Source organism: Ambystoma mexicanum, chromosome 14 (assembly GCF_040938575.1).
Source record: "Ambystoma mexicanum isolate Mex_15411 chromosome 14, UKY_AmexF1_1, whole genome shotgun sequence".
Classification (NCBI taxonomy): domain Eukaryota; kingdom Metazoa; phylum Chordata; class Amphibia; order Caudata; family Ambystomatidae; genus Ambystoma; species Ambystoma mexicanum.
Window position 1 is genome coordinate 594,666,631 of NC_090940.1, and position 21,148 is coordinate 594,687,778.

The 21,148-nt window shown below is 44.4% G+C and overlaps 1 protein-coding gene across 4 annotated transcripts in view; it reads left to right on the forward strand.

Moving 5' to 3' along the window:
- Window positions 1-7,769: 7,769 nt before the first annotated feature.
- Window positions 7,770-21,148, forward strand: part of SPATA7 (spermatogenesis associated 7) — a 466,226-nt gene continuing 452,847 nt past the window's right edge. For 3 of the 4 annotated variants that reach the window (XM_069637946.1, XM_069637948.1, XM_069637950.1), the window contains exon 1: window positions 7,961-8,132. In XM_069637946.1, coding sequence (XP_069494047.1) covers window positions 8,090-8,132 — 43 coding nt within the window. In that variant the 5' untranslated portion in view covers window positions 7,961-8,089. Of the gene's footprint in view, window positions 8,133-21,148 lie in introns of all 4 variants that reach the window. The other variant, XM_069637949.1, reaches the window with a different exon arrangement.

Here is a 21,148-nt window from a genome sequence, read left to right on the forward strand (position 1 = left end):
AAACCGTAGGGAATTACTGGTACACAGGGAACGGTTTGCTGGGGAAAAGGTTCATCGACTTGCCGGTACGGGCAGGACCAAAACAACTGCTAATAATTATATTTATAATGACCGTGGTCCTGTTCTTTTTGACACTGGGTAAAAAGCTAGTCTGATACGGGGTGGAGTGGAGGTGAGGGCAACCAGCGCGAATCTATAAGAGTGCGAGAGGGGAATTCAATCTCGTGTTCTTAGATCTGGGCAGCTGACAACCAAAACTGCAAAGATTGAGGCATTGGAATAGTCATGTAACTTTTATTTGAACACTAATGACTAGAGAGTTCCTTGTAAAAGGGTGGTTGTCCAAAAGGTGATTGCCATAATACCGAATGATCACTGAAAAATGCACTGTCCCACTGGTTGTGGGATGGGAAAACCAATACTTTCTGGGTTTTCTACTTTCTGGGTTTTCTCTCAATTACATGCAGTAACCCCTATTGGTCTTGGGGGTATCATGAAATGTTGTGGTAGAGCCACAACAGGTAAGGTCGACCGGTTTCGATGGTTCATGACTGATTACCGACCATCTTCTTCAGGACAAGATTAATCTTCAAGTGCTACTGAATAGCGTCTGTCCTCTTAGTAGGGCAGCGATGACAGGCTGCAAGTAGATCCTGAGAGGGGAGACACAAGAAACATAATTGCAGAGAGGACATGCATTAGCCTCTAACTGCAATGTTGCAACAATAATACATCCAGAGTGCAACTAAAGAACCTGTTATAAGGCAATTGAATGCTAACGCAAACAAGGTGCTCACCAATTCAGAGCAAGAAGCCAATCTAATGGTGGCTAAAAACATAGACAAATCAACCCCGTGGGGGAAGGAGGGAAAGGTGACAGAACCTGTGTGCGTGAGACAAAGGGGGGGGGGGGAAGAAAAACGAGGGGGGGGGTTTTGGAAGGGGGGGAAGAAAAACGAAAAAGGGGGGTGTGCAAAGGGAGGGACCTACCTGGAGGGGATAGCAGAGCTATCCAGGAGGTCAGCTAAGAGCCGGAAATGAGCTCTCTTTAATGGCGTACCTGCGGAGAAAGCAAGGCTGGTAAGGGACTGAATGGCCCGGGGGAGGGGCGCTGAAAAGAGCGCGGAGGCAAACGCATACCTGAAGGAAATCAGGGCGAGCACTGGAAAGCTGCAGCCTGCTCGGTCCCAAGGTTGTAGGTGTATGAGCGGCTGCAGCGGTACATATCTGCTGTATCTGACGCTGCATAGGGGCGTGGCAGCGTCCGTGAAGGGCACGTGAGCCAATCGGCTATAGCCACGTCACGGGCGTATGAGTGCATCAGTGGCCTATCACAGGCGCAACCCGGACAGGAGTCAAAAGCGCGGGCGGCCAATCAAAACACACGTTTGGGAAGGAGTGTCTGCTGCCGGGCTGGGACAAGAGCGGCCATTTACCAAATAAAAAAAGCCGAGCAAGGCGTGGCCCATGAAGTGACGTAGGCACGCGCGGACCCAATCAAAGGACGGTGAGTGTGTGTCTAAACAGGACCGGGTTCGTGACGGGACAGTCTATTCTGGAACCTTTATCTCAATATGTAGACTTTTTCATTAAGGATGAAATTCCAAAAATGCAATCTTATGTAAAAGATTCCACAGCTATGCTCATTCTTCTTGATTCTGTACAATTCAACCCAGAACTTGATTGGCTAGTCACCATTGACATTGAATCTCTGTATACCAAAATCCCGCAACAAGAAACTCTCACCATGCTCAAAGATCTCCTCGATTCAGGCATCGACCTCCCTGAGGTACCTTCCACCTTCATATCCTCCTTGGCTGAAATAGCCCTCACGAAGAACTACTTTATGTTCAATGACCAATTCTATCAACAGATTTCGGGTACTGCCATGGGTGCGACCTTCGCACCGAGTCTGGCCAATCTCTATGTCAACTCCTTTGAGCTCCAGCATATATATTCTTCCACTAATTCTTTCCGTGACAAACTGCTCATCTGGTGCCGCTATATAGACGACATTTTTATCATCTTCCGAGGCTCTAACGAAGAGCTCTCGGCTTTCCATGAATGGCTCAATACACGCAACATTCATTTGCATTTCACCATGGAACAAGACAGAAGCAAGACCCACTTTCTGGATCTAGAGATTACGGCCTCACAAGGCGGGCTTATCTCTAAAGTTTACCGCAAAAACACGGATAGGAATTCCCTCCTGGCATACTCGAGCTACCATCCCCAATCTCTCAGAAATAACGTACCGTTTGGTCAATTTCTGCGGTACCGCCGTCTTTGTAGTAGGACAGAAGACTACACTGCTCAGTCTAAGATTCTCAAAAACCAACTTATCGAACGAGGCTATCCGCAGAGGATTGTCCGGAACACATACAGAAGGGCTAGAAGCATCCCACGCGCATGTACCCTTGAACAACATCAGAAGGACCCAGATGTGACAACCATCACGGCCGTACTGAGTTATTCTCCTTTACTCAATAAAATAAAAAAGGAGATTAAATCTCTATGGCCTATTCTTAACATTGGTGTGTCAAATATGCCCATGCCACGTTTTGCACTGAAAAGAAGACGCAACCTGAGAGACACTCTCGTCAAAACAGTACAGCCAGATACGGACATTGCCAAGAACACACAGGTCACCCTATGGAACCAGACCAACCCTGTGGGCCATAGCCCTTGTGGCCTTTGTTCAATGTGTACCCAGACAGTTCGGAGCACCAGTCTGGATATTGGCTGGACCACTCCATGGATTCAGAAATTTTTCACCAACTGCAATACCAAAGGAGTAATTTATATGATCACCTGTCCGTGCAACTTGCGGTATATTGGAATGACTGCCCGAGAAGTGAAGAAACGGATGATCGAGCATAGATCTTGCATCCGCACTAAAAAACTCACAGCACCTATGGTTCCGCATTTTTTGGCGGAAGGACACACAGCAGAGTCTTTTCAGTGGACCATTCTGGAAAAAATAAAACACCCGAAGCGAGGAGGTAACTACATGCCATACTTTTTACTCAAGAACAGAAGTGGATTTTCCGTTTGAACACCTGCAAACAAGGGTTGAATGAAGCAATGCAGTGGCAAGAACTTGCGGTGCTACAACATTGAACCACGTTTTTCCACGAATCACTACCGATTGGTAGATGTATCTGTGTGTTTAATGGGACAACATATGCAATGTTTGACGCATTTTGTCTTCCCTCCTTCTTTGTCACATTTTATTCTGGTCCATTCACCTATGTCTCTTTTCTCTACTCATCTCCCTCATTCATTTGTTTTACCCTTGTTTACTTCATTTCACTTATTCATCTGGTCCATTCGGGGATTCTACACACCAGTCTTTTCACAGCTTTGGTACTAATTGTTACTGGTTATTCTCCGGCATCACCTTCACTCTTTCCTTCTTTCTCTTGCCGCATGTTTGAATCGCTTATGCACCATTCCACTGTTTACCCCCTACACTCAACACTCACGACTTAGGCACTTCCACCGCAGCCCCCCCCCCCTGTGGGCCCACGCGCAGTTCCGTTCCCACTGCCCGTCCCGTCACGAACCCGGTCCTGTTTAGACACACACTCACCGTCCTTTGATTGGGTCCGCGCGTGCCTACGTCACTTCATGGGCCACGCCTTGCTCAGCTTTTTTTATTTGGTAAATGGCCGCTCTTGTCCCAGCCCGGCAGCAGACACTCCTTCCCAAACGTGTGTTTTGATTGGCCGCCCGCGCTTTTGACTCCTGTCCGGGTTGCGCCTGTGATAGGCCACTGATGCACTCATAAGCCCGTGAAGTGGCTATAGCCGATTGGCTCACGTGCCCTTCACGGATGCTGCCACGCCCCTATGCAGCGTCAGATACAGCAGATATGTACCGCTGCAGCCGATCATACACCTACAACCTTGGGACCGAGCAGGCTGCAGCTTTCCAGTGCTCGCCCTGATTTCCTTCAGGTATGCGTTTGCCTGCGCGCTCTTTTCAGCGCCCCTCCCCCGGGCCATTCAGTCCCTTACCAGCCTTGCTTTCTCCGCAGGTACGCCATTAAAGAGAGCTCATTTCCGGCTATTAGCTGACCTCCTGGATAGCTCTGCTATCCCCTCCAGGTAGGTCCCTCCCTTTGCACACCCCCCTTTTTCGTTTTTCTTCCCCCCCTTCCAAAATCCCCCCCCCTCGTTTTTCTCCCCCCCCCCCTTTGTCTCACGCACACAGGTTCTGTCACCTTTCCCTCCTTCCCCCACGGGGTTGATTTGTCTATGTTTTTAGCCACCATTAGATTGGCTTCTTGCTCTGAATTGGTGAGCACCTTGTTTGCGTTAGCATTCAATTGCCTTATAACAGGTTCTTTAGTTGCACTCTGGATGTATTATTGTTGCAACATTGCAGTTAGAGGCTAATGCATGTCCTCTCTGCAATTATGTTTCTTGTGTCTCCCCTCTCAGGATCTACTTGCAGCCTGTCATCGCTGCCCTATTAAGAGGACAGACGCTATTCAGTAGCACTTGAAGATTAATCTTGTCCTGAAGAAGATGGTCGGTAATCAGTCATGAACCATCAAAACCGGTCGACCTTACCTGTTGTGGCTCTACCACAACATTTCATGATACCCCCAAGACCAATAGGGGTTACTGCATGTAATTGAGAGAAAACCCAGAAAGTAGAAAACCCAGAAAGTATTGGTTTTCCCATCCCACAACCAGTGGGACAGTGCATTTTTCAGTGATCATTCGGTATTATGGCAATCACCTTTTGGACAACCACCCTTTTACAAGGAACTCTCTAGTCATTAGTGTTCAAATAAAAGTTACATGACTATTCCAATGCCTCAATCTTTGCAGTTTTGGTTGTCAGCTGCCCAGATCTAAGAACACGAGATTGAATTCCCCTCTCGCACTCTTATAGATTCGCGCTGGTTGCCCTCACCTCCACTCCACCCCGTATCAGACTAGCTTTTTACCCAGTGTCAAAAAGAACAGGACCACGGTCATTATAAATATAATTATTAGCAGTTGTTTTGGTCTTGCCCGTACCGGCAAGTCGATGAACCTTTTCCCCAGCAAACCGTTCCCTGTGTAATAGAGGAAATGCCTCCAGGTATCAGGTGGCATAATCAAGTATCACTAACATGTATTTGTTCCCTAACTTAGATTTTTTGAGGAGTCCAATGATATCCATTCTAATCCTCGAAATGGTACTTCGATGATGGGTAATTGATTTAAGGGGACTCCTTTTCACTCAGGTCTTAACAATCACAGGGCTTGAGGGGCTTCCTCGCGGCCTTGCAAGTGGCATGGTATGTCAAGTTGATTTGCCTCTCCTGACAATCTCTGAGGACACTCTCCCTTCCATGTGAGGATGTATGACAGCAATGGAGGAACAGTGAAACAGTGTATAGGCTCATTATTAAAAACAAAATACAATACATCTTGCACTGCTGCCCTCCCCCACAGCTCTCCTTACTCGGCTTCATGTACACCTGTCTGACTTCTCAGCTCCTGTTACTCTTTGTAGGTTCTTCATCTTGTAACCAAATATGTTGTGATGTATGGTGGCAGATGGAGACTAGATACAGACCAGCAGTGGATCCACTTGTTATGAAGCTAGGGAGTCTTTATTATACATATTTACAAGTTAGCATTCCAGTTACTCTTAATTGATATTACAGGACAAGGAGCATGCAGCACACCCACCAGCCATCCTCACACACCTGAGCTCAGGCCCCAACTGACACTCTTGGCACACTCACCAGCATTCTCCAGAGCTGCCAATCACTTAATTCACCAACGTTCTAGACAGCATGCATAGGTGGCCAACAGGACAGGACAAGACTACAATAACCCATCATAACACGGCCACAGAACAACTCAGAGACAAGGCATAAAAACTAGTGAACAAAGGGTTGCACAAAGGTATGCACTACCATCAATACAGACAATGGGATCGCATGTCACCACCGTGAGGCTCTAATCCTCCATGTTAGGGTAATCTGGGTGTTTATGCCTATATTTAAGAGAAAAGAGGGTCGTAAAGACGACTTTTTGGGCTCACCAGTAGGTGTACATATAATTAAGAGCTTGTGAATCTTAAAAAAACTCAATAAAAACATACTCAGACTACTTTTTTAAAATTAATTAAGCTGATATTACTCCACTTTTCAATCATAAACAATTTACAATTCTTAAAATTAGTCAAATTAATTAATAACAACTAATTGTTTTCTCCATGTAATGAGACAATCAGTACATAAAAAGGTTGGAACAAATACCAATCAAATAAAATAAAATAGAATAAAATAAAATAAACAAAAACAACAACAAAGAATGCCTTCTACCATCATACATCACCATCGTGAAGGCCCATGAGCAATGATGGTCGAGTACTTATATCTATTTACCTAACTCATACTTAGTTGATAATAAAGTTCCAACCGCATCACACTCAATACCTCCTGCTGACCACTAGGTCAGAAGGAGTGATCACTACATATTCTAACATACAGGAGGCATGGTGATCCTTGTTCAATAATATTAAAACACTAGTCATTATGTCAATTTCCTACAGTAAAATCATGTCTTCATAAAAACTAAAAATTCACTACATTATCATAGTCGTTCAAATTCAAAGCATTAAGAAAATTTGATGTAGCTATTCGAATACTCATAACTGGGGTGGCCACTATCATAGACCACCTATTTTCCGGCGTCATATTTCCAATATATTCCATGTGTTTCAAAAAATGCTTCTTTCTCGATTCCAAAAGTGCTAAACAATCTACAATCAAATGTTCCAAAGTTTCTTTAACTAGCACATTGAAGCAGAAACTAAACTAATTGTCTTTAAGCTTGATCTGTTTCCTCTGTGACAAAACATCTCCTGTTGGCACAAATGTAATCATAGCCACAAAATATCACTTCTAATCTGAGGCGATGGGCTTTGCACAAATATGGCTGTTTCTCCCAAAAAAATTCACCAAACCACAGACTGTTGAAATGTTTGTATGTGAAGCATGATACTCTTGTATCGATCCAATCCATCAAATAGATCTTTGCTTTGGCTCTGTCTGGGTTCGTGATGAGAGTGTCCACTGGTACATCAGCTTTAGCCAAGATTCCAATTATATATTTGGTCCAAGTTTGAACAAAATCACGTGATGAGGATAACATATAATTCGACAAAGTTGCGAGAATGGTATCATTCTTCGTACAAAGTAAACATTTCCGAAATAACGCACACAAATGCCAATTCTATTTTGCTGTAAGCGATGTGAGTCCCAGCTCATAACGCAGCCATGGTCATGGGGTACCTTGTGGTAGATGGAGGATCTGTCTCCAAAATTTGGTCTGCTATTTATTAAAGAATTGTGCCAAAATGATTTGCCTGGTCTCCATTCTATACAATAATGTCGGGGTAATTTTTTGACGCCAATACATGATGGCCGCTTTAATGGAGAATTTGCCAAATTTATGAAGAGTCAACCTTGTCTGAGACTTCTTCAAATAAGGTACATATTCTCGGAACTTCTATGCTGTACTTATGTAGTGCACAACAAATCAGTGTCTATCCAAGTCCTTAAATAACAATGTACGATTAACAAAAATACCTCATGGTATTACAGAGAGGTTTATGTATCATGATGCTGGGCAAGTGAAAGATGTGAAATTAAGTTTCGGTAATATTTTACAGTCAAAATAACAACAGCGTGGGATAACGCGTGTGCTAACAATAAGAATGTTCAGGGCATATATTCACATACATTAGTATTCATCATGCGCCTAATATATGCGTTTTTTTCGGTTAAAAACATCTACATTTTAACTTCTGAGATAACGAGTGCCATACTAGCCGCTACTCAATCCAGCCACTGCGTGGATGAGCACAGATGTTGCCGGGGCAACGCTCTGAGCGTGCACACGTCGGGGCTTGGCGTTGTGACGTCACGACGCTGGCCGGCCGTCGCACTCAGCCTGCTGCTGTGGCCGCCGGGTTAGGGCTGGAGAAGGAAGATTTCGGGAGACTTTCTACTGGGAGCCCTCGTGAGACTGTTGCGACGGTTACATAGAGCGGGAGGGGCTGACCCGGACCAAGCATGGGAGTGAGAGGCGAGAACATGGAAGGGACGAGGAGAAGAGGTGAGTGAGGAGCACCGGGAGCCGGCATGGGTAGAGATGGGCAGCACAGGTGTCTTGGGATAACGGGACCCGCCATCGACATAGATGACGACCAATAGGAGCCCTCGGGTGATACTTACACATAATGGCCTCCCATAGACGAGATATGATAGTTTATTTGTATGGCGCCTATACACAATGTGTTTCAAAGCGCTTGATACTGATGCTCGCATTCGTAGGTCTGCACCTGGGTACCACCCAGTTATGGAGGACCCTCTCAATGTTTAAACGTGGAATGGCCTGGCCGCCACTCATAAAATGTCTGAATTAACAATGAAAGGAGCGCTTTTACATAGGGATTGGGCTGTTATGCCACGTTTTGGACCAGCCTTCTAAGCGCTGGAGTCCTCAAAAGATTCGAAGCCCAGAATGCTGATTGCCGAGGTGTGTGCTTAACCCGCTGAGCAGCATTTTGGGAATGCTGATTGGTTGCATTCTCGTGGTGGTTATGTTATTTTGCATTTATATAGCGCCTTATGTATCATTGGTATGATCTCAAGGCGCCCATATATGTTAACGCTTATTCAAGTAGCGAACGTAGATTTGTCTTTTTTCTTGAGCTGGTAACGTATATTCTAAGGAGGCAACATCCTGCTGAGGGTCTTTATTCTTGAACTAAGCGTGGCACCTCCTGTTGGGAGGAACATAAAAGTGACAATGAAGAACATTCCTTAGGCGTCGCCTAGGCGCTGGAATAAATAGATGGGAGGGGCCCTGTGCGAACTGTACTGTCTAGATGTGGCTTTTTGTTTTGGAAGGTTGCATGGTTGCTATTGGTGACAGTGCCATGCATGCCTCCATAAATATCTCTTGCTTTTCTGGTGCTATTGCAGACCAAGCTGACGAACATCCTACGTATGGATGCAATCAAACTGTTCTGTGAGAGCGCATCTAAGAATACGTTTGCCTGACTATGGATGAAGAACATGTTGTTCAGTTATTGTTGCCCGCATCTGTTTAGTACTCAGTTCAATTTAACGTCACGTTTAACCCGCGCTGGCGTCTGTTTCATAAATTTCAGTGCTTCATAATTTTGCACATTTCACACTCTTTGCAATTCTTTAATTCTAGCTTCCCCCTCTGAATTTAAACATGCACCGATTCTCCCTTATAGTCCAACTTTAGTCCTATTTCTTCTAGAATGTATGTATACGCCTAATTTCTGCCCACTCTCACTACTGTATCAGTCGGGATTCCGTCCTTTTCGATCCATCGAAACTGCCCTACTCTTTGTTTCCAAGTCACTTTATCTATGCTAAGAGATCCTCTCTTTCTTCTTAGATCTCCGGGCTGCTTTTGACACTGTTGGTCATTCTCTTCCATATCATGCCGTAGAATTGGGCAATCAGTCCTTGATTGGATCCGTTTCAATCTCACTTCCGATTCCACGCTTTCTGCTTTCATCTCACTTCATCAGCTGACCTTTCAATCCCTCCCGATCTTTCATTGTCTTCAAACGCCTTCATGTACTGGCTCCACCATATCGATCTGCGTTGGTTTCATCTTATTCTGTACCCCAATGTTGGATCTCAATTACAGTTTCTTTTGTCTTGCTCGCCACCCTTCTGCATGCCCAATATCAATTTTGTTCCTTCTCGCTGCTTCCTCCCAAACACAGGAACAATCTTTCCATCTCTATTGAACCCTTTTCCCTCTCTCCTAAAAAGATCTTCTATCCCTATTATGTGATGTTGTAACTTTATTATTCATACTTGGCGAAAGGACTGTATGAATTAAGTAAAATAGTGTATTTTCATCCCTGGGATTCACTAGTTGTGGTTACAAAAGGGGGGAGAAAAAACCTGAATCGTCTCCCTTTGGATATTGTTGTTCTTCCCAGTGATCTCAATAACCGCTTTCCGAAGCTGTATGGTCGATCGTTCTTTATGTGATTGCAATGCTTGGCATATACCATGCTCAGTGCCTTTGCATTGGGTGACTTAATCAAAACGCCCCACTTGTTCTGAAGACATAGTAGTTGTAAAATAACTTGCCAGTAGTAATGAAATAATATCGTGAAAAAAGCGAACGGCAGGAATGATTCAACATAGACGGTTAATTATGGAAAATATCCTTTTAGAAAAGGATGGCATTATTTTATGGAACTCAGTAGCAGGTGGATCCCTGAATTATGAATTAATTCTGAAACGTGCACTTTAAAGAAAAGGTAGATGGATTTGATGGTTTTTCCCCATCTCATTTTCATGACTTTTTTACTAGTGTAGTAAAAAAGGGTAATCCACTATTAATAAAGTGACTGTTTCTGATGTATTTAAAAGATGAAACAATTCTCTGATTCTTTCAGCATTGTGGATGTTACACCCCAGAATTCATGGGGTGAAACTTATCCCTTTCATGTGTGTTGTCAATACTAAAATAAATTCCACTCATATTTATAATTGCTTTGCAGTGCTAAAACCAACATCCAAGAGCCTACCAGATCAAAATGACCTTGTAACGCTAATTGACCAAGGTTTTAACTTGCTCGAATCATTGTTTTTCTCTTTTTTTTTTTTTAAAACATTTTTTTAATACTTGGTCAATTGTTTAGTTTGCGCAGCGTGATAACTTCATTTATTCTAAATTATAGTGTTCAACCGTGAGAGCTATTAAATGTAATAATCACTGGACTGTGTAATGCATCCCATTTCTACTTTTTCTTCTCCTGCAAAGAACACACATCAATCAATCTGTGCTTATAGCACTATACACCTCTCTGTAACCTAACCTATTACTCATATATATTAATCATCAGCTGATAACAGAGATCACATTTTCTGTTCAGGAAAATCTATCCTACAGAAGCTCCTTCCTTTCTGGTGCAATGATTTATTGGCTGTTTTTATCAAGGGCCTCAGCACGAATGGCCAGAGGTAATTTAATTTGTAACATTTGAAGCACTTAATGCCATTAGGGGTAATTTCTTCTAAAAATATAAGCACTGTATGAAGTAACCTAAGCAGTCCAATGTAGAAAAGAGGATGTCGTGCGGATACAGAGTGACGTTTGTGGCAGCACGCCCATCTCCATCAGTAATTGACAAGCCGACTGGTTCTGTGCCAGTGTGTAAACCAGAACACCCTATTATTTGCTCCGCTGTAGTGACGGCTAACTCATTATTGAACTTTTAGTGCACACCCTTACCAGTAGGTCCCTTTAACGAAGGAGGCCCCAATCGATAAAAGTATACCTATAATCAAAAATACGCAGGTCAATGATTATGAAGTCTCATACTAAATGTGGATAAGTGTGTGTAAGTGCATAAAGTAACACTCCATGTCATTGTGATTTGATGGAAACGTGCATCTAAAACAGTTTCCCCAAAGTTTTACATCTGCACCCAAGACTGAAAGAAAATGTATGGGAAGATTACCTGCTTGTTGCCATTGTTTTGTACAGAATACAGACTTATGCGCCCCTTCTTTCTCTAATCACACACCCTTCACAATTCGTGAGGGACATTAGCCACTCAGCACTCACTGCTGTGTCTGAAGCCATCAAATGTTAATAACTCTTTAATGTGCTTAATGTAAAGCAAGAAAAAATAATCGGAGCTCTTCTGAGCTTGGAAGTTCCTCTCTTGGCACTGGGAACAGCTGACCTTTGCTGGTGTACTGTTGCATGTTAGATCAGGAATTGGCTTTTTGTTTCTCTGTACTGGATATCTGGCGAGGCAATTCTTTCTGATCCTGGGAAATCCGGCCCAGTTACAGTACTTTTGCCAGGAGGCTGCTCGACCTTAATTCCATGAATACATTTGGAGTGGTTTGAACTAAATATATTCAATCAAACAAGTTTATTCGGAAGTATAAAAAATTCCATTAAACGACAAAAAGAGATAAATTACACGTTTTCAACATTACAAAGACACCAATTATATAAAAGACAGATAAAAGTAGATACCAAAAATTACAAGTCACAATCTACAATAATAAAAAAAATAACTGGCACTTACTTGCCGATCGGGAGGGGATATCTATGCCAATAACCTACAAACTCAATTGGAGATATTGAGACTTTTTAAAAACCTGGTGATGGCACTCAAACCTAGTGTCATCTGGTGCCTAGCAGTAGAAGTAATTCTGTGGATTCTATTATTCGGTGGTCCTTCTAGATTTTTGTCTGATCATTATATGTTGGCCGTTCCGGGTCTAAATCTGTATTCTTGTTAATGAATATCCCTAAAGATCCTCATTGTTTATCATACAACCTTTTATTTGCATAAAGAAATGTACATTTTGTTTCCGAGTATAATTTGTTTATTCGTTTTATATGGCTAATCTGTCAAAAGTTGCTTGCCAACACGTGTTTCTCCCAACTATGCTTTTCCAAGGCTGCAACTAATAAAATAATTGAAATGACTAATCTGGGAGTACCCTTGATCTTAAATACAGATTTTCAATACATTTCTTATAGAAGGTCCTGATTCCATTAAAGATTTGGAGGATTATGCTCAACTCAGCTCTTCTTGAACAGCCAACCAATTACTTTTACATAATCCAAACTATCAAATTAACTACAATATCCATGATCATAGGAGAAATTTGAGGTTTGCGTTCCATTGGTTAAAAAATACCACGTGATCTCAACAGTCCAATATAAATATCCCCACCTTCTTTCTATCTTCCTCTTTCGGAAGCTGATGGGCAACTGAAACCTGCGTCCCAACAGGTAAACGCTTGTACTCTCTTATCATCAATTATTCCACATGTACGCACAGACTTAGACTCTGCACCTGTCAAAACATGTATAACAGCGATGAAGTATCATTCCAGGATGGGTGACAATCGCAAAATACTGTCATGTGCATTGACGAAAGCATTACATGATTAACAACATATTTTCAGTCATATCTCAGTTTAGCGATTGAAAGGGTGGAATAATCCTTCACCTCTGAGTCTTCAAATGTATTGAAAATCTGTATTCTGTGTGAAGACTCAGAGGCTCAGATTATGCTCGTTTAAATCTTACATACCATCAACGTAGTCACCTGATTTATTGGTCTAAAATAAACGTTTTTAAAAGTCGTCTCATTCGACCAATCTGCCGCCCTTAAAATATCTTCCAGACGTGCAACCATTTTAAAAGCCGTGAATGCCATCGCCCCTCTAGTCGAGTGAGCGCCAAAATGTTTGACATCAATGCCCGCTTGATCCAAGCACCATTTTACCCATCTTGCTAACGTAGCTGACGCTACGGCTCTAAAAGGCTTCCTCACCGCTATCAAAAGTTGAGATTCTCCCGGGGGTCTAAACTGCTCTGCCATGGCATCGTAAACTTTCAAGCACCTGACTGGACATAAACTTGGTCGCTCTGGAAAAGCTGCATAATCTACTGTCCTGATCTCTGTTTTTGTCCTTTTTTCTATGTAGAATGTAACACCCGCAGGTGAAAAGGTTTTTCCATCTACCTCCAGAGCTTTGACCTCTGAAACCCTCTTGCATGAAATAAGACACAGCAGTGTGGTCAGTTTTGCCCAAAGTGCATTCCTGGATAACTCTTCATTATCTGGCCAGGCCTCAAACATTTTCAACACAATACACAGCCGCAAATATTTCGGTGTCTCACGCACCAAACTCCTTTCAGTAATATACAAATCAAGGGATGTTTAACCTCGACGTATTCGTGTCCAGCTGAGATCGCTGACCGGTATGATCTGAGCTGCTTGATTAGAGAGGAAGTTCACTGCATGAATTGCATCTGTTCGAGCAGGATGTATCTCCCTCTCCATGCACCAACTACTCCATTTCAGCTGTGCGACTCTCTAAGCCTTCTAAGAACCAAGCCATGCAGTCTAGTGTTTTGGGTGTGGCTGGGCCTGGAATTACTTTACCTGGGCTATTTAAACCACACCCAAACGGCAGAAGACGCTTTGCGTTATTCTGCACTCCTGCAGCGTAACGCTCACCGTGTCCACCTCCTGCTCATCTGCTTCACCGGCGGCCCTATTCTGAAGCCCTAGATCGGATTCCATTAATATTCTGGAAGAACAAGAACCGCATTAGCGAGCAAGAACACCTACCTGTGAAGTAAACGGTCTTGAATCCATCCTGTGCTTCGCTTACCTCGCCCCCATCTCCGGAGTTCGCCGCAACCTGCAAAGGTAAAGAAACGAGGACAGCATTAATAACAATTCTTACCTGGGCAAGCAGCGAGTCCTGGCAGCACCCTGCACTTCTCTTACCTCGCCCATCTCCGGGTTTCACCGCAACCTGCAAGGGAGAAGGAACATGGTCAGCATTTACAAAGCACTTACCTGGCAAGCAGCGCTTCGATCGCTCATCACTCCGGAACATCACTGCAACCTATACAAAGAGAAGAGAACACAGGTTAGCAATTAACGCCAATAAACAGCGCAGTGCTCCGCGCATCAATAACTCACTGTGGTCTTCGCCATCGGCGCGGCAACTCCGAGATCGCAACCATCCCTGTTGTTAGGGAACAGCATAGTGGAGCAAGACGCTGAGAAGACAGAGAAAACGGGGGGACAAAAAGAGACTGAATAAAGACGGAAAAGACATTATAACTCACCTGGAAGACAGCAAGCAGAGTCAGAGTCGCAGCCAGTCTGGACCCAACATAAGGGCACACGGACCAGTGAAGCAACTAGGCCCACGGAACGCCCGAACCAACCACGCGCCCCTGCACAGAGACGCAGGACGAAGAGTTCAATGCACAAAAACCGAAGATGAGCAATAACCCCAAGAAAAGGGATTTGGAGCAGAGGGAGGTGGGAGTCTACCCATCACAGAACCAGTATCTTAACCCTCCATTCTCCTGTTATAGGTGCTACCCAACGTCTGGCACATAGCCAAGCAGAGAGGGGTCCGGGATAGCGCTTAGACCTCCATCCAGTATCGTGTGGTGCCCCTGTGGATACCAGTTGAGCGTAACACTGGCTATCCCCATCAAGGAAATCATCTCCCTTGACATCATGCTTTTTATGTCCCTTTTGATAGAGTTTACCTTTAGAGTAAGCTGAGAGTGCCCGGTATCGTTTCCAGAGTGAACCCCAGAAATACCTTCGACTGAGATGGCACTAGCTCAGATTTCTTTCTTTTTTTCCCAGTTTATCACGAACCCTAGTTGTTGTAACAAGTCTATTGTAATCTTGACTTGTTCCACAGTCATATATCGTCCAGGTAAATAATCAATCTGACTGTTCGATCACTGGCCTGACCTTGCGCCTGCCCTTCACTAGAAACATGTTGCTCAAAAATCCTGTGGTTTCCGACCGCCGATTGATTCTTTTGTGTTAAGTCTCAGCTGCTCTGTCTAGCAATACCTTGTCTTCTCTGCAGAGCTTGATTGGCCTCGGAGGGAACCCCTGTACTGGTTCCTTCCAGATTTCTAAGGTAAAACCCTGAACGGTTTGCAAGACCCAGGTATCCGAGTATAATTCTAACCATCTTTGTATATGCAGTGCCATGCTTCCCCCCCCCCCCCCACCTCCCCTACTGCCGCCAGAGGAATCCCTGCGTTTAGTGCACCGGTTCGCGCTCTCCCTTCTCTGACCTGCATTGTTTTGCTGCTTCTGCCTTTCCAGCCTCTTCCCCTGCACCTTCCCCTCGATGGGAAGAAAGGGTTTGCTCGCTGGTCTTCTTGTTCCTTCCAGTGAGCTCTGTGTCCAGAGGACCTGTAGTAGGGGTACCGGCTGGCCGAGCGGCCCTTGCCTCTGTCAGCCTGTCTAAACTCTTCCTCCCAAAGATCTTCTTCAGGGAGGTTTGTGCTTTATCGAGTGTGGCGTATGTGCTGGCAAACTTTGCCATGTCCTTGATGAACGTCTCCCCAAACAGTTTGCCCTTGGCGGTTGCTGCTGCTTCTGATGGCACTAGCTATCTTCATGAGAATAGAACGTCTTCTCTCTGTTGCAATGGAGCTATTTGCGTTGCCCAGCAGGCATATTGCCCTTTGACCCCAGCCTGAGAGGACCTCTGGATCAATAGCCTCTTTTCTCTGCTTGGCTTCCTCTGTCAGTTGCCATATTTGTGTGATGGGGCCCACCACATCTTTTAGTCTTGGCACGACCTCCAGGAGCGATCAACAACGTATTTTTTCATGAAAGTCAGCATGCAGTAATCAATTTTGGGTGTCTCGGCTACACCATCCAGAACTCTGGGCCTAGGGCATTCCGCCCTCATCTTACTCCTGCCTCCTTACTCAGGGGGGCTCTGAGCCTTCTTTTTAGATTAGCCATAATGTTCTCCGGAGGGTCACACTCCGATGACCTTGGGTGCCCCAAGGCATCCGGGTCAAATTCACCACCCTGGGGCTCTTCAGCCATAGGCTTGCCCCTCTTGCTCCTGTGCCTTCTGGCGTCACTCGATGAAGAGTCCTTTGAGCTCCTATCATCTGTTTCTTCGCTGCTGATGCAGTATCCTCTGAGCAATCCTGGCCGTATCTGTCCCTAGACTATGCCTTCCTCTTGCCACCCTTGCTGTTATGTGGCATACCCGGAGTCTGGACGCTACGTACCCTGCGTGTCTTCTTTCTTCCCCCTTGACCTCTCCAAGTTTCTCTCCTCAATTCTGCCATGCCCTGAGAGAAAGCTACAAGGTCTTCATAATACCCCTGCCAGCGCTCATAACTTTCTGTACAGCCTGGCTTATTCAGATGCCACTTACATGTGGACCCTCTGAGTCCCCTTCGAGTACTCTCCACTCATGTTAATGCCTGTGCCGGGTTCTCAATCTATAAATATGCAGTTGGCCTGGGCTGCCACTGTAAATCTGTTTTCAATTGTAGCTAGGCAGGTCTGTTTATAAATCAACAGCCTTACCTGGCACTGTGCCCGTCGAAATGTAGCAGCTGCTTAAGTGACTGGGCCTTCCTAGAGGTTTTCAGGCAGTTCTTTCGGTTCTTCCTGGGACTGTGCCCGTTTGCGCGTTTCTTGTTAGCAGCAGTCTATTTACTTAGAATACGGTGCACTTTCATCACCAGCGGATGGCGTGTCACTGTGACGGGCTCTGAATTCTGCACTCGTTTGCCTCGTCTGAACAGGAGTTGTTTGCTCCAATTGAAATGTATTACTCCTGGTGCTCCTCTGGGATTGTAACGTTGCTATCCTTGTTCGCTTGCCACACAAGTTTGCTGTGGTACTGCCTCCTTCGGACATCTAAAGCCGGAGCCGCAACCCTGTCGCGTTTGCTACTTGCGTATATGTTCCAAGCCCTGTTCCCGCTATGTGCCCACTCGCTTGCCTTTGCAATACACCGTCAATACAGTACAAATGAAAAAGGAAGTCATAAATGTACTTATCTCAACTGCTCGAGCAGCAAAGAAAGGGAAGATGGAAAGAAAGAAGATGGGGATGTTTATATTGGACTGTTGAGACGTGATGGAACTGTTGAGATCACGTACTGTTTAACCAATGAAACGCAAACTTCAAAGTTCTCCTATGATCATGGATATTGTAGTTTATTTGATAGTTTGGTTCACGTAAAAGTAATGGGTTGGCTGCTCGAAGTAAAGAGTTGAGCATAATCCGAGCCTCTGAGTCTTGACATAGAATTGATGTTCAGTCGGCAAACTTCTCCATGGTAAACAGTTAGGATCTTTATGAAAAGTCATTAAGAATAATGCAGATTTGGATTCGGAATGGCTAACCTAGGATGATCAGATAAAATTGACCAGTGAATAATAGAATCTGCAGATTTGCTACACGTAATAAGAGGGATGAGGGCGTAATACATGCATGATTACTACTACCAGCATTCCATGAGAACAATCCAGGCCTCTGCCTGTTTGTAAGTTATTCAGGTGATACCAATATGTAAATGGTAGCAAGAGAACAGCACAGCTCAGAAGCTGGCCCAATTGATTAAAATATTAAATCATTTTTAAAAGGTATTTATTTTTGTAAAAGTTATGCAGAGATCGAAATAAATATTTGAGCAGGAACTAAAAGCAGCTCCTTGGTGTCCGGCATCACCCAGTAAGCATGCGCTAACCCTGAGGAGCAAGGAGATAGTACACAATGTACTGAAAATCAACTAGAGGCGCTAACTATAACATTTTTACCATTTTATATATGAACATTTTGCTTCAAATGTCTTCTGTTGTTAACTAATTCTTTTATACTCGTTCCCAAGAACTCTTGGATAATGTCACCTAGGTGTGTTTATGTGGGTCCAGTTAGCTGAGGGATTGCAGTGTATCCCCTGGAATCTGTGGGATGAGGTTAATCCAGATCTACTAGCAGCAGCTAAATAGTGCCTAACCATTTTGATCGCTGATTAATCTGAAACTGCTTTCAGAGAAATATATGTAGAATACAAGTTTGACTTTTTTAGCCCCAGTTCCTGAGTTGGTATGTACTATTTCTAAATTGTTCAAATATCTTTCTCAGCCCCTTTTCATCATTATTCTCACCATCACTAGACACTACCTTCCCCTCACATTGGCCCTGTATGTACAGCTACCTGGCGTGGTCAAGAGCCAGAGGGAGGCTCTTGGTATGCTTTGGAAGATTCAATGGCTGGGGGCCTCCGACATTGGTGATCATTCTGCAAATTCCTTGACCCCTTCAAGACCACAAACCCCATGTGCCAACCGGTCATGTACAACGTAAAACTAGTACCAGTTCCCCGCATAGTGAAACATTGGGAATATAGTTTATACTCCTTGCTGATTAGAAATGTGTGGTAAAAAAGAGTAACCCTCTAAACCAGTTTGTTGTTTTCCTTGCCTGGTTCAAGACCCTGGCGTAAACTACATGCTAGGTCTCTAGCTCTGCCTTTGCTCTTCCGTTATTCTTAGCCTTGGTAAATTAGTTTTAGCTGTGGTAAATTAGGATCATCTAAGCTGCCGATTTACATGGTTGCTTGCAACAAGACACCATACTCGTCTTTGTTCTTTATTTAAAAATGTATTATATTTCTAATAGAAGAGCAAAGATGAGGCTTGAGACCTAGTAGTAGTGGGGTGTTTTTGTAAGCAAGGAAATGCGTGAACTATTTATGATGGGCCTTGTCGCCCTTGCATATCTAAATCTCTATTGAAAAATAACTGTAATACAAATATATAATGTAAGCACAATATATATGTAATGTAAGAGCAAAATAAGTTGGGAGTTTGGCCTCTCCAGGCCAGGATACTGTTCGAGACTGCACGTGTCGTCTACAAAGCAGTCCCATGTCACACTCCAACATACTTGGCGACTAAGCTCGATGTATCTGGTGGCACACGCACTTCGCGATGCAAATTTACCAACCATCTTGAATCACAACTTGTCTGTAAAGAAAGGACCTACAAGCAATCCCTCTCTTGTTACGCACCCACCCTCTGGAACTCGATCCCGCTGACTGCTTGGAATACCCCCACCATTCTCCAATTTCACAAATCTCTCAAAGCGTGGCTTTTCACCTGACCAAGGATCCCAGTGGATGCACACACCACCACTCGCACTACTGCTCTACTGTTAAAAGATTCCAGCCCAAACGCTGGCTACTGTTTCGAATCCTGGAGAGTCGTCACTAATCCCCAGACTGAAGTCTCCTCCCATATGGCATGGGGAAGCCAGCCGCTACCTGATCCTGACACCCTGGGTGGTATTCCGAGGGTGGATCCCATGGGAGTAGATGGCTTTCCGGGAGAGTTGATGTCTCTGACCGAAGAGACCCAGTATTCTTTCCTTGACTGTGCAGAAGAAATCCTAATACCAGAGTTTCTAATGGCCAGTTGTCATTTTTCAAAACCCTTTAATTGTATGGTCTTAAAACCCACTTCTGTTAAATATCTTAAGCAGAACTTTATTCAACCTTCATATATGTATAACCCCTCTAAAACATTTGACATCTGATGTTTATGATTATTATTATGTTGATAAATGTGTTCAACAGGAGAACTTAAAACACTATCACAATCTTTTGGACTCCAATTCCCAGAAAACTTTAAGTACTGGGACGAAGAAGATGAGTAAAGAGTCAATGAGGACCAATAGTCCTGCTAAGAAGAACATGCATTCTAGTTGTTATCCATTCAATCGACCAAGTAAATGAGAAGTTGAACCCGGCTGCTAGAGTATGCAGAGCGGGAAGCCGAGCCGGGGGAAATGGCAGACGCACAGGAGGAAGCCCAGCCGAAGGAGGGTTGCGTTCCCAGACTGCCTCTTGTCACTCTGCTGTACCGAGTGGCGGGAGACCCAGCAGAGGCTGATGGGCTCCCGAGAAGTACCGCAGAGGCACTGCAGTCACAGAGGTTGTCAGCGGCGCTGTCGAACTGAAGGGCCACATCCTTACCATCGAGGAATCGTGATGCCGGCAATGGAGCTGAGAGAGGGTTTGACGGGCCACGGAAGCAATACTGTATTGCAGCAACGTGCCACAGGTTGGAGACGCCAGGAGATACCGGTGAGTTGGCCTGGTGAGAGTGGTAACTATGGGGCGTTCTGACAGGCACATGGATCATTAAGGGAAGGTTTTGAATACCGTCCCAATGGACATTACAGAGGGAGAACAACAGGGCAGACATAGTGCAGTTCTCCCCTGACATGGGATATGAGTTGTGGGAAACCTGGAACCAGTATTGCCTTAAGCCAGAAGACATTGAAAGAGAAACAAGGAGGCAAGAGGTGTACAATTCTCCTGACATGGGATGTCAGTTGGGGGAAACCTGGAATAGCATGGCCTTACGCCAAGAAACTTTGTAAGAAAGGTTGACAGAAGGAGCTTGAACAAACCCTCAAATAGGAGATCTTTTTAGGTTTAAAAGTGGGATATTCCTGGCAGGAGAGTAAACCAGGATATCCAGAGTTGCAGTTGGCGTTTCAATTAAACCTTTTTGGAAAAATATCTGGCAGGAGAGATACCAGGGGATCTGAGTGAGCCAAAGGGGGAATATTCCTGGCAGGGGAGTATACCAGGAGTATACCTGGAAAATTCAATGCTGGGTTGAAAAGGAGTTTTTGTTCCATTAAACCTTTGCTGAAATTTGATATTTCAGTAGAAGAGTTCCTGGCAGTGGACTACATCAGGAAA